Source organism: Cervus elaphus, chromosome 28 (assembly GCF_910594005.1).
Source record: "Cervus elaphus chromosome 28, mCerEla1.1, whole genome shotgun sequence".
Classification (NCBI taxonomy): Eukaryota; Metazoa; Chordata; class Mammalia; order Artiodactyla; family Cervidae; genus Cervus; species Cervus elaphus.
This window is the reverse complement of record NC_057842.1, coordinates 53,848,653-53,861,609: the sequence shown is the minus strand read 5'-3', so window position 1 is coordinate 53,861,609 and position 12,957 is coordinate 53,848,653. Positions and strand designations below refer to the sequence as shown.

The 12,957-nt window shown below is 42.3% G+C and overlaps 1 protein-coding gene across 7 annotated transcripts in view; it reads left to right on the top strand.

Moving 5' to 3' along the window:
- The window catches only part of KLHL32 (kelch like family member 32), a 205,483-nt gene that overhangs the window by 39,367 nt on the left and 153,159 nt on the right, over positions 1 to 12,957 (top strand). For all 7 annotated transcript variants that reach the window (XM_043890030.1, XM_043890027.1, XM_043890029.1 and 4 more), the window contains exon 3: positions 3,725 to 3,905. In XM_043890030.1, coding sequence (XP_043745965.1) covers positions 3,725 to 3,905 — 181 coding nt within the window. The remainder of the gene's footprint in view (positions 1 to 3,724; positions 3,906 to 12,957) is intronic.

The window sequence follows — 12,957 nt, the reverse complement described above, 5'->3', positions numbered from 1 at the left end:
AGAGGGGCTGGGCCCTGTGAGAATCAAGAACAGCCAGACTCATCAGCAGCCTGATGGGGTATCTGAAACCCTTATACAGTCCATGTGGAAAGAAATGAGGAACATATCCCCAGGGAACTTGTAGACTGTCCCGTAAAACCATAGCATGAAGTATATATATCATTTAATCTTTTCAAGCAGACACTTTTTTTTAAGTGAAAGGAAACCAGTAAAATGAATTTTAACAATATATTTTTTTAACCCAATATACCCTAGATATTATCATTTTGACATGTAATCAGTATAAAAATATTGAGATATTTTTGCATTCTTTTATTTAATTCTATGTCTTTGACATCCAGTGTACATTTTCCACTTAGAGCCCATCTCAGTTTGGACTGCCCACGTTTTACTCAGTAGCCACATGTAGCTAGTGGCTATTATATTAGACAGTGCAGGTTTAAGGAGTTCCCCAGAGGAAAGGGGATTGGGGTTGCCTTGCTGAAGCCAGGTCACAGGTCACCCTCTGCACTCACTTGTGAATTTCAAGGTGGCACCATTGCTTCCATGGAAGACCTTTCCCAATTTTAGGATGACCTTCAAACCTGTGTACCCTCGGAAAATGTGGCTCCTGTCTTATGTTTGTTTGCTTAGTATTTTAGGAAGTTTTAGGAATATGTTTTTCCTTCCTTGTTTCCCAAGGACTGGCCGGGCACTGCTCTCAGTTGGTAGTTTGCTAATTTGCAGACGTTTGATGCCGAGGAAGCCATCTGTGGGATGTGTCTCCCCACCCTCGTTCAGAGATGGTGCGCAGTAGTCTTCGAGTCTCCGCCTCCCTGGTTTAGGATTATCGGCTTTACCCTGTGGACCGGTGGGCTTGCAGCTGTGATCTGTGGCTGCTTGCGCTTTCACACTTAAAGAGTTGAGGTCTTTTGCAGATTTACATCTTGAGAGTTGAGTGGGAATTTCCTTGCAGAACATAATACAATGACTTGTTGATTAATAGGCCTTTATTTCTTGCCAAATGTTGGAGTATTTGTTTCTGCTTTTAAGGATTCCTAACATATTGGTTCCAAAACATTTGGTATCTTGTGCCAAGTGTTGCCTTAAATATTTAGCGTGCTGTTTTCTTTAAGCTTGAATATTTCAAGCCCAGCCGAAATGATCCTGTGAAATTGTGCAGCATCCCGATTGTTTCAGAGCTGAGCCCTTTATTCTTTGCCAAATTTCAGTTTACAGCTGCTCTTTCCCTGGCAAGATTTATTCTCTGTCAATAGATATCTGGAATGCAAACACTGATTCAGTCTTAATAATACGGATGTGAATTGTGGCTCTATATTTGGAAAATGAGTAAGGAAACGTTATAAGACAGTTATTTTAATATATTCTCCTGTTCCACTACAAATGAAATTTCAAAATACATTTATTTGGCATTTAAAGTATTCTAAAAGGGAGAAAAGTTATGAGAGTTTCACATAAATGTTCTAAGATTATCATAATTAAAATCTATTTTCTCTCTCCAGACTTAATCATTGCAAAGATAAATGTTTTTGAAGCATGATTTCTGACTTTTCTTATCACTATCTCATGTTATTATGCTAATGTGTATTATTTTTCAAAGATACTTTGATTTCGAGATTATGCATGGTCTAAATATATAATTAATATGGACTTTGTGATTTTTTCCCCCTCTAGCATAGATTTTTGAGATCCTAGATCATTTTTTGCCTTTGTTTCAGTTTTTTTTTTTTAATTTTTAAGCAGGAGGACAAATGGCATTATTATATTCATGGTAATAGATTCTCAAAATGCCTGCTCTTGGGCCATCAAGAGCATCTCTGTGAAAGAGATATTATTACCTGCCTCATAGTGTTGTTATGAAGATTAAATGAGTTAATAATGTAAATCACTAAGAATAATTCATGGAACATAGTAAGGGCTTTGTGCTTGTGAAGTGTATAAAAATGTCATCCTTTTAGGAAAGATTTTTTCAAAGACTGTCTTAAAGCTTATTTAGCTGATATAATACTTCTATTTCTACTCTGTTCCTTCATTTCTTTGAGCCATGCTAATTAACTCCATTCTAGCCTTTGCATGGCAGTATGTATAAGAGTTATTTATGCTTCCGAGCATGATTTTCAATTACTGACTTTAAAAGTCTGCCTATAGCTAGAGATGCTAGATGAATATTTGATGACAGTAACCATTTCAAAACTCACTGCTGTATTTCAGCTGAAAATAATCCTCCCACCTTCCCACGAGAACTTACTATATCACCACCTCCTGTCAAATTTTTTTTTCTTTCAGTAGTTCTGACATTTCTGAGGCTCCCCAGTCAAAAATGTCCAATAAAGCTTATTGGCTGCACTCTGGCGTTTTATGGGAAGCGTTTGGTTTCCTTGAAGATAGTGATTTATGCTGAACTGTAATTTATCAGCCAGCTGGCACCACAGCCCAGATAAACCAGCCATGTGGACGAGACTGGTGGTGATGCCTTGGTCCCCCTGAGCGGCTCTTTCACATTCAGAGGAAGGAACTGGATACAGGAGTTGTCAGATTGGGAGAGACAAATCTCACCCATTCCTATGGCGTCTTTACTCGACTTCAGTAAGAGTCCACAGGCCAGAAACAGAGCTTATTCGTTCTTGTTCTCATCTCCTCTTAGTCCAGTGCCGATTCTGAGATTCCTAGAGTGCCATGGAAATTTTCATGTATCTAAGTTGGAATTGTTTTTAACTATCTACACATTCAGTTTGCATTTGGTGTTTATTAGCATTACTTCCACACTCTTTGAGGAAGATGTGGGGTTTCACCCAGGAGTTTTTAAAGGACGTGCAATGAATATTTTAGGGTAGGGTTGGGAGTGAAGAGGAAGGTTTCACAATGAGCAAGTTTAGCAGTTGCGCAAAATAGAGCAGAAAATAGATGGCATCGTCATTCGTGAGTCTAGTACAGTGACCACACATAGATACTGCAGGCTAATAATACAGATGCAGTTTACTTTTAGCCTTAAAGTTTTTCCTTACAATGGCATTTCTTTTGATGTACTCTTAGTGATGCATAATTTCCCAAGTTTAATAATAAGCTGCTACAGCTTAATTAATGGCCTTTTACATGAAGTGGTCACAGGCAGCCCATTTTTTTACCCTACCCAACACTTGCACGGTTTCGTCTTACTTATTAGTGGAGCATTGTGTCTTGTGAGGAGACACGGTGACTTCTGTGTCTCTGGTGAGTCACGTAGGTCCCTGGACTCAGCGCTGGCTCAGTGCATGCCAGAGATCCGGTTCTGAGCTTGTGCCCACCTCACACAGGTGGTACAAAGCTAGGAAAGGAATCCGAGACTAGGAAGGGGGTCCCAGAGTGGACGGAGTCACACGTGTGTGTACACACACATCCAGAGATGTGTGCGCAGATGTCCACACGCTGAGGAGGCAGAGGCCTGGAAGAGAGGTTTACAGGCCTGCAGATTTGGGCCGATACACAGCCACGGGTGGACACACAACAAACACACATTCTGAAAGAGAGGGATGGGAGGGAGGGAAGAATTGCTGTGGGGGTGAGGAAAAGGGAGAATTAGAGACAAAGAAAGCAAGAGGCTGGTGGAGCAAGAGACGGGGGGCTGGGGCGGCCACCCTGTCAGAGGCGCTGGAATCCGCATTCCCTGAGTTGCCATGAGGGAGTGTGTGTGGGGGTGGCCAGGCTGCTGAGAGGAAGAACAATAACTTGCTCCCTCTGCCTGCAGTGTTCAAGAAATGTTGACAGGCCAGAGGCTCTGCCAGTCGGAATCGCACAATGATAGCGTCCTGGCAGCCCTGAATCAGCAGAGAAGTGACGGCATCCTCTGCGATGTCACCCTGATTGCCGAGGAGCAGAAATTCCATGCTCACAAGGCCGTCCTAGCAGCCTGCAGCGACTACTTCCGGGTGAGTCAAGGCAGTTTGTTATTTGTTTCTCGTAGGGTATTATACAAATAAACGGAGGATGACGGTTTTCCTGAGCTGTCACATAATCGTCAGCCAGTTAGGTAATAGTCCCCAGAGTTGTGAATGTTGGGGGGCTTCCCTGGTCAGGCTGAGATTGGGATGCTCCTTGGACTGGACACCTGGATGGCCCCCAAGTGGAGAGTAGACCTCTCCTTTGCATCTGAGCTGAGGGGTGTTCGACAGTTCACCCCCATAAGGAAGTGTGGTGTTGTAGTGTGCCGTGACAGGAGTGCAGGCCGTCGGCAGGGTATTTCTGCGTTGAGGATCAGAAGGACAATGTGAAACAATGTATTTTTTTAAAGTCCCTAAGTGTATGTCATGTGTCTGATTTTTTTATTTTCTATGGTTCTTGTTTTATTGCTTTCCAACTCTCTGCTCCAGGGACAGAGATGCAATCAGCCCCATAAGGAGTATTTATGGTTGACATATGGGTACCTGCTTCTCTGAGGACATGTTGTCTTGTTTAGTAGAACTTTAGATTTTTGTTTCTAGTGGCTAATGATATGTGATAATGTGTTTGTTGTTGTTGTTTTGGAAGGTGAATATATGGGATGGTTATAGCTAAATTTAATGTTATTTATTTAGTATTTCTTATGATTCAGGTCAGAGACAAAGGACTTTAAATGCATATCTCATTTAATATTCATAACAATCCATTTTATGAACATATACACATACTATAAAAATAATTTTACATGTAAGGAAACTGAATCTCAGAGGTTAAGTAATTTGAGGTAACTCAGAGTTTAAGCAGTAAGTCACACGGTTTGAAGTGGCAGAACTGCAACTGAAATCCACACCCGAGTCTTAACCAGCACTCTGTGCTACCCCTGATGTGGATAGAGGAAAGAAAATCATGACAATTATTAACCAGATTTTTTGAAATATTTAACTATGAATGTACATTACTTAATTGCTATTTAATTTTTTTCTATCTTTTATCAGTTAACTAGTGAGTAGGTAATATTTTTAAAATATAATAGCATACAGTCTTTTTCAAAGTCTCAAAATGATAAACCAACTTCAGCCTGAGTCAATTTGTTGGTTTGATTTGGAATTTCTTTTTTTCCTTTTTTGGCCATGGTGTATGGAATCTTAGTTCCCCAACCGGGGATCAAACCCATGCCCCTTGAAGTGGAAGCATGGAGTCTTAACCTCTGGACCACCAGGAAAGTCACTGATTTGGAAATTTTCAGTAGTAACCTTGTTTTTTGATGTTTATGAGACAATATCAACTGTACACAATTAAATGCTGATTAGCATTTAAAGAGAATTTTCAAAGATGCCAAATCATAAAAGAAAGATTTTTTTAAAAAAGTGCTTTGAAGGGGCGGCGGCTCCGGCCCTGGCCGGCAGGGGCGCTCCTCGCGCCGGCCGCCGCCAAAAAAAAAAAAAAAGTGCTTTGAATATGGTGAAACCTGGTGATGTAGAGGATAAATATCTGTCTTAAATTGAACTTAAAATATCTATCTAAAGTTAAGAGTAGGGATTTAATTTCTAAAGTGCAGAAATGAAGCAGTGTCTGTAAAGTACCCTTCTGGTTTCATAAATATAATTTACATTTTATCCACTTACATTATCAGGCATTACTCTTCCAGAAAGCTTATGTTACTTGGAGGGCTTTTGAAACAAAATACTTTGGGTTGTTATGTATAACTTGTGCACATTATATAATATGAGTTTTGTCTTCTTATAGATCATAATGTAGCCCTGCTGGTTCTTAGCTTTTTTCCTCCACAATCTTTGTGGGTTGTGTTTTGAATTTAATTGGGGCTCAATTTTGTGCTTGTGTGTATATGAGAGAGAGAATGTGCAAGTGGGTGCATGCATGTGAGCCCCAAAGAGCACGTTGCTAATAGTTGGCGTTTAACAATGTTTGCCGCTACTCCGAGTTTATCTCATTGCCTCATTGCCCCTCATGCTCTTGACAGGTCTTGCACAGAGTGCCTCCTTTTATACTGATGTTATAAAGCCTGTGAAGAAAGCTTTTTTATTCCCATCCTGCAGATACAGAAACTAAAGTGCAATATGTGTAAATAACTTGCCCAAGGACTGCCAGATACTAAGTAGGAGAGCTGATTTTCGTCCATCGGAGCATTTGTCTCCTTAAGTACCAAGTTGTGCTTTTTCTACATAATCATGTGGCCCGCTGGATTCATACACAGTTCCTTCAGTCTCGAGACCTGCTTGTGAGGTGAAATTTCAGTGCCTGTGTGTCGATTATTTAGATGGAAAAACTAAGACAAACTTGGACCTACTGCATTTAACTATTTCCTAGGCAGTTTGCTAAGTGCTGTAGTTATACAGTATTTAACCAGACATAAACTGAGCCCTATAGAACTTGTAATACAGTTATTACACTGGAAGTCATTTTTCCCTTGTACCCTGTATCTTTATTAACCTGTGTTGCATAACAAAAGACCCCAGAACTTAGAAATTGGATCGTTCCTGTGGTCTAACAGCACCCCAGATCTCTGCTGGATTCATTCTCACATCAGCAGTTAACTGAAGAGTCGGCTGGAGGTTGGATGATCTCAGTTGGCTTTGTTTGCATGTCTGGTGATTGGTAGGGTCACAGCTGGGGTTCAGGGGGACACTTGTCATGTATTTCTCATGAACAAACTAGCCTGGGATTTTTCACATGACAGCTAAATTCTAAAACCAGCAAGTAGGCTAGCTTCAACGCTCCTGTTTGTGTCCTGTTTACTAATGTCTCATTGATCAAGCAAGTCACATGGCCAAGCTGAATCAGTGCAAGAGGGTATACTAAAGGACATGGATGCAGGCAGGAGAAGAATTTGTTACCATTTTTGCAACTTACCACTGTCAAGAACTGTCAAGGATCTGTGGTTTATCCAAGTGTAAAGCCAGCAAGTTAGTCTATCACAGGTTCAGGGATACTGCTAGAAGAAATGAAACTCTTTTTTTTTTTTTTTTATGTTTTTTTTATTGTGGTAAAAGTCACATAACGTAAAACATACCATTTTAACCATATTCAGCTGTATGGCTCAGTGGCACCCAGCTCACCCACATTGCCATGAGACTCTCACCAGTATCCATCTCCCCAACCTGTCACCCTCCTAAAGTGAAACTCCATCCCCACCAAACACCAGCTCCCCATTCCCTTCCCCCTACCTCCACCCCTGGCATCTAACGGTTCATTCCTTGAATCTATGAATTTGACTGCCGTAGGCACCTCATACTGGTAGAATCAAACAGTATCTGTTTGGACTTAATGTATATTAGTGGAGAAGGCAATGGCACCCCACTCCAGTACTCTTACCCGGAAAATCCCACAGACGGAGGAGCCTGGTAGGCTGCAGTCCATGGGGTCGCTAAAAGTTGGACATGACTAAGCGACTTCCCTTTCACTTTTCACTTTCACGCATTGGAGAAGGAAATGGCAACCCACTCCAGTGTTCTTGCCTGGAGGATCTCAGAGATGGGGGAGCCTGGTGGGCTTCTGTCTGTGGGGTCGCACAGAGTCAGACACGACTGAAGTGACTTAGCAGCAGCAGTAGCAGTGTATATTAGAATGCTTTTTTAAGGTTATTTTTGAAAAATTTCATTTATTTAATTTGGCCATGCTGGGTCGTTGTGCTGCTCGCGCTCTCCTCTAGCTGTGGCAGGTGGGGTCTGCTCCTAGTTGTGGGGTGAGGACATCTTACCACGGTGGCTTCTTTTGTTGCGGGCGTGAGCTCTCAGGCACGTGGGCTTCAGGAGTTGTGGACTCCAGGCTCTAGAGCACGGGCCCCATAGTTGTGGCACACAGACTTAGCTGCTCCGCAGCGTGTGGGATCTTCCTGGATCAGGGATCGAACCCCTGTGTCCTGCATTGGCAGACAGATTCTTTACCGCTGAGCCACCTGGGAAGCCCCGAGGTTATCTTCACATAAAGACATGAAACTCATAGTGGATTGCATTATAGGAGAGGATCATTGAACTTGGGGAACCTGAATCTTTTGTAAATGGGTGGGAAACCATGCCTGTCCTTTGCTCTGGAGGAAAACATTACTATGCTGGACAGTAAGCATGCCTTTATTTTCTTGGGCTCCAAATTACTGTGGGTGGTGACTATAGCCATGAAAGTAAAAGATGCTTCTTGGATGGAAAGTTATGACAAACTGAGAAAAACAAACCTAGTATATGAAAAAGTAAAGACATTGCTTTGCTGACAAAGGTCTGAATAGTCAAAGCTATGGTTTTCCATTAGTTGTGTACAGATGTGCGAGTCAGACCATAAAGAGCGCCAAAGAATTGATACTTTCAAATTGTGGTGCTGGAGAAGACTCTTGAGAGTCCCTTGGACTGCAAGAAGAGCAGATCAGTCAACCCTAAAGGAAATCAACCCTGACTATTCATTGGAAGGTCTGATGTTGAAGCTTCAGTACTTTGGCCACCTGATGGGAAGAGCTGACTCATTGGAAAAGACCCTGATGCTGGGAAAGATTGAGGGCAGGAGGAGAAGGGGGTGGCCCAGGATTAGATGGTTAGATAGCATAACTGACTCCGTGGACATGAATTTGAGCAAACTCTGGGAGATAGTGGAGGGCAGAGGAGCCTGGTATGCTGCAGTCCACAGGGTTGCAAAGAGTCAGACACAATTTAGCGACTAAACGACAACAACATTCTGACATCTGGCGGATTATTTTGAAGCTAAATTGTTCTGATTCAGGAAATTTGGGACAGCACGAGTGAGAAGACCCAACTTTGGATGTAAACGGTTTCTTTATATTGATATGAGAGATGGTATCAGTTTTTCTGGCTTAAAATATAAACAATGAGCAGTGGAGCACAAAGTACTGTGGCTTTCTGTAATCATCAACATTTTAAATGAAAGAGTAGAGGCACATTCTTCAGCCAAGTAGTAAAGTCTTCTTTAAAGAAAACAAGTTTAGGCTTAATAGCAGCACAGCATGGCATTAATCAAAAGCTATAACTGTGTCAGGCCAAGGGCACCTTTTATAGGAGTAAAGCAACAGTGGAAGGAAGGAAAGGAGGAACGCAGAAGTCAGATCTGAGTTTGAAGATAGCAGGAGGGAGTGTATCTCCCTGTTGACCATTGTTTCCCAGAATCCCTGACAAATAGTGGATGCTGTTCTAATTATTGTTGTTGTTGTTGTTATTCACCCTCTTTCACTATTTATTCTTTGATATAGGCCAAGTCCTCTGACTTCTGTGAACCTAAGTTTTTTTAATCTGTCAATTGGTGATCATAAAGCGTAACTCTCAGAATAGATTGATACAGAGATTCAAATATGATAAGGTCTGTAATGCACTCAGTGCTATATCTGATGCGCAGCAGACCTTCAACAAACATTCTCTGTTTAATTTGGAATTCCCGGTCAGTCTGCCTGGCCACTTGTAGGAAGAGAATACTGCTCATTAGGCTTACCTGGCTTCAGACTCCCTTACCTTTTGATGGGTCTGAATAGCCTTTTGGATTCATCCTTTGCTATCTTAGGGCTTCCCTGGTGGCTGAGTCAGTAAAGAGTCTGCCTGCAACGCAGGAGACTTGGGTTCAATCCTTGGATTGGGAAGATCCCCTGGAGAAGGAAATGGCAACCCACTCCAGTTTTCTTGCCTGGAGAATTCCATAGACAGAGGAACCTGGTGGGCTACAGTCCATGGGGTCACAAAGAGTCAGACACAACTGAGTGATGCATCTGGGCCATAGTGTTTCCCATCTTGTCATTTTCTGAGTCTGACACCCTCCTTCTTGCTTAGAACATTCCACCAGCCATTTAACTTCTTCCTCCTCTGGTTGTCCCTCAGCCAGCCATTGTGCGGATGACCGTGTGATGAACTTTCACGGCCCTGCTCAGGTCCTCTGGAGATCCTTACTGCGTGTCTGCCAGGCCCCTGGAGTGGCCTCCGTGCTGTGTTATTGTCATTCATCCTCGTCTGTGTTCTCCCATCTGTCCATTTGATCTTGAGGCTGTAACTGTTCTCCAAACACTCTATTCCACCGAAGGGCTTTTCCGCCTCTCAGCCTTGCTGGTTACCATTCCTTCTACCTTAATTTCCTGCTCACCTCTGGTCTGCCTTCTGTCTTTGAAGATTTATCACAATCAACAAGTGTGATGTCCTCCACACAGCCTTATCCTGGGCACTCTCTGCCACTTCACTAAATTCATGCAGAATGTCCCTCTCTTCTGAAGGCTTGAAACTATAGCTTGTCTTCCTCAAGGAATAAAAGGTCAACAAGAACGAAAGGGCAACCTAATGAGTTAATACCCAAAATATATAAGGAACTCATACAACTTAATACCAAAAAGCCAAATACTATGATTAAAAAATAGGCAGGAGATATTAATAGACATTTCCCAAAGAAGATACACAGCTAGCCAACAGGCATATGAGCCTGAACAGGTACATGTTTCACAACACTAATCAGGGAAAACCACAGTGAGGAATCGCCTCACACCTGCTAGGATGGCTATTACCAAAACAAGAGATAAGAAATGTTGGTGAAAATGCAGAGAAAAGGAAACCCTATACACTGTCGGTGGGAATGTGAACTGGTATAGCCACTGTAGAAAACATAGTTTCTCAGAAAAATTAAAAATAGAACTACCACGTGATCCAGCAATCCCACATCTGGGTATATTTCAAAAGGAGATGAAATGAGGATCTCAAAGAGACATCTGCCCTCCCCTGTTCATTGTAGCCTTATTCATAATAGCTGAGCTGTGGGGACAACCCAAGTGTCTGTCCATGGATGAATGGGTAGAGCATAAGTGGTGAAGTGTGTCTCTGTGTGTGTGATGGAATATTATTTACTCGTGAGAAAGAAGGAAATCCTGCCTTTTGCAACAACATGGGTGATTCATGAGAACATTAAGCGAAATAAGTCAGAGAAACACAAATATTGTGTGATCTTATAGAAACAGAATAGAATGGTTTTCAGGGGCTGTGGAGTAGGTAAAATGGGGAGATGTTGGCAAAGGGCACAGACTTCCAGTTATACAATGAGTAACTTCTGGGGATTCTACTATGCAGCAGGGCGACTATAGTTGAAACTATAGTTTCAAGTAGACTTGAAAGTTGCAGAAAGAGTAGCTCTTAGAAGTGCCTAGTACACACAAGTTACCTATGTAAAGTGATGGATGTGTCACCTAACTTACTGTGGCAGTCGTTTCAGAGTATGTGTGTATCAAACCATCCATTGTATTCCTTAACCTTACACGATGTGATATGTCAGTGATATCTCAGGAAAGCTGGAAATTTGTCTTTAAAGGAATTGAAGCTGATATGTCGTGTTCTCCAGTCCCTTTCACCAGGGATGGCTCTGAGAGTGACCGTGACTATCTGAGGACTAGTGAGGTTGTCAAAGTACCATTGGACAGAATTGAATGAGGAAGTACTGAGCCAGAGGTAGCGAGAGGAACTGGAGGCCTTATGACCTGGAGTGTGTGTGAAAAATGGGGGTGAGTCAGACTCTCCCCCTCTCCCCCTGTGGCAGTCCTGGGCTGTGGGCCACCCTGAAGCTTCTGGAGGCTGTTTAACATTTGCTGTCTCCAGCTTCGGTCTCCATGAATGCCTACACTTTCTGGCCAAGGAAACAGATGTCTTGACTGTCTAACATAGCTTTACATATGTGATGGCAAAGTGATTCAAATATGACATTTTGGAGAGTTAAATATTTGAGCATCATTTTTCACTAGAACCTCAGTGTGCTCTGCTTATAGAATTTTTAGTTTTGAGAGATGAGGAAAAGCCCATGATAATTAAAAAAAAAAAAAAAACTGTGTTCCCTATATTTTTATAATCATCCTATCCAGTCACTCTTTGACTACAATGGCACTGCTGCTGCTGCTAAGTCGCTTCAGTCGTGTCTGACTCTGTGCGACCCCATAGACGGCAGCCCACCAGGCTCCCCCGTCCCTGGGATTCTCCAGGCAAGGACACTGGAGTGGGTTGCCATTTCCTTCTCCAGTGGCACTAAAGGCTATTAAATAAGTATATGATATATGATTACAAAAAATTTTTTTTTAATTCAGTGAGCTTTTCTTACATACCTACTATCTTCTAGATGCAGAATGAATTAATAGTCTGGTAACAGATGCAGACAGGTGATCAAATAACTACAGTGTAATGTAATTATATCAATGATTTGCATGGTGGTTTTTCCAGTAGTCGTGTATGGATGTGAGAGTTAGACTGTAAAGAAAGCTGAGTGCCAAAGAATTGATGCTTTTGACCTGTGGTGTTGGGGAAGACTCTTGAGAGTCCCTTGGACTGCAAGGAGATCCAACCAGTCCATCCTAAAGGAGATCAGTCCTGGATGTTCATTGGAAGGACTGACGCTGAAGCTGAAACTCCAATACTTTGGCCACCTGACGTGAAGAGCTGACTCATTGGAAAAGACCCTGATGCTGGGAAAGATTGAGGGCAGGAGGAGAAGGGGATGACAGAGGATGAGATGGTTGGATGGCATCACTGACTCGATGGACATGGGTTTGGGTGGACTCCGGGAGTTGGTGATGGACAGGGAGGCCTGGCGTGCTGCGGTTCATGGGGTTGCAAAGAGTTGGACACGACTGAGCAACTGAACTGAACTGGAGCACTTGAACCTTGTTTTAAATCCATCTTCCTCACACCCATTATATGTGCTATCTGTTTAACACATTCAGTTCAGTTCAGTAAGGAGGTTTCCTATAAAGATTTTAAGATAATAGCACTGCTGACATTAAAACATATAAATGAGGGAATTCCCTCATGGTCCAGTGGTTAGTTCCATACTTCCACTACATGGGTTTGATCCCTAGTCCAGGAATTAAGATTCTGGCAAGCCTTGAAGCAGAGTAAAACAAAAACAAATTGTTGGGTTCATGCTGTCTCTTATTTGGTTGTTTTAGAGACTCTTCATGAACAGTTCTGATTTTCAGAAATCCTATATGAGACATACTGTATTTATCAGATTGAGGATAAACAGCATCATTCTGTTGACAGTTACGTTGCTTCTGGCTGCCAAGCCTGCAGCCTCTTG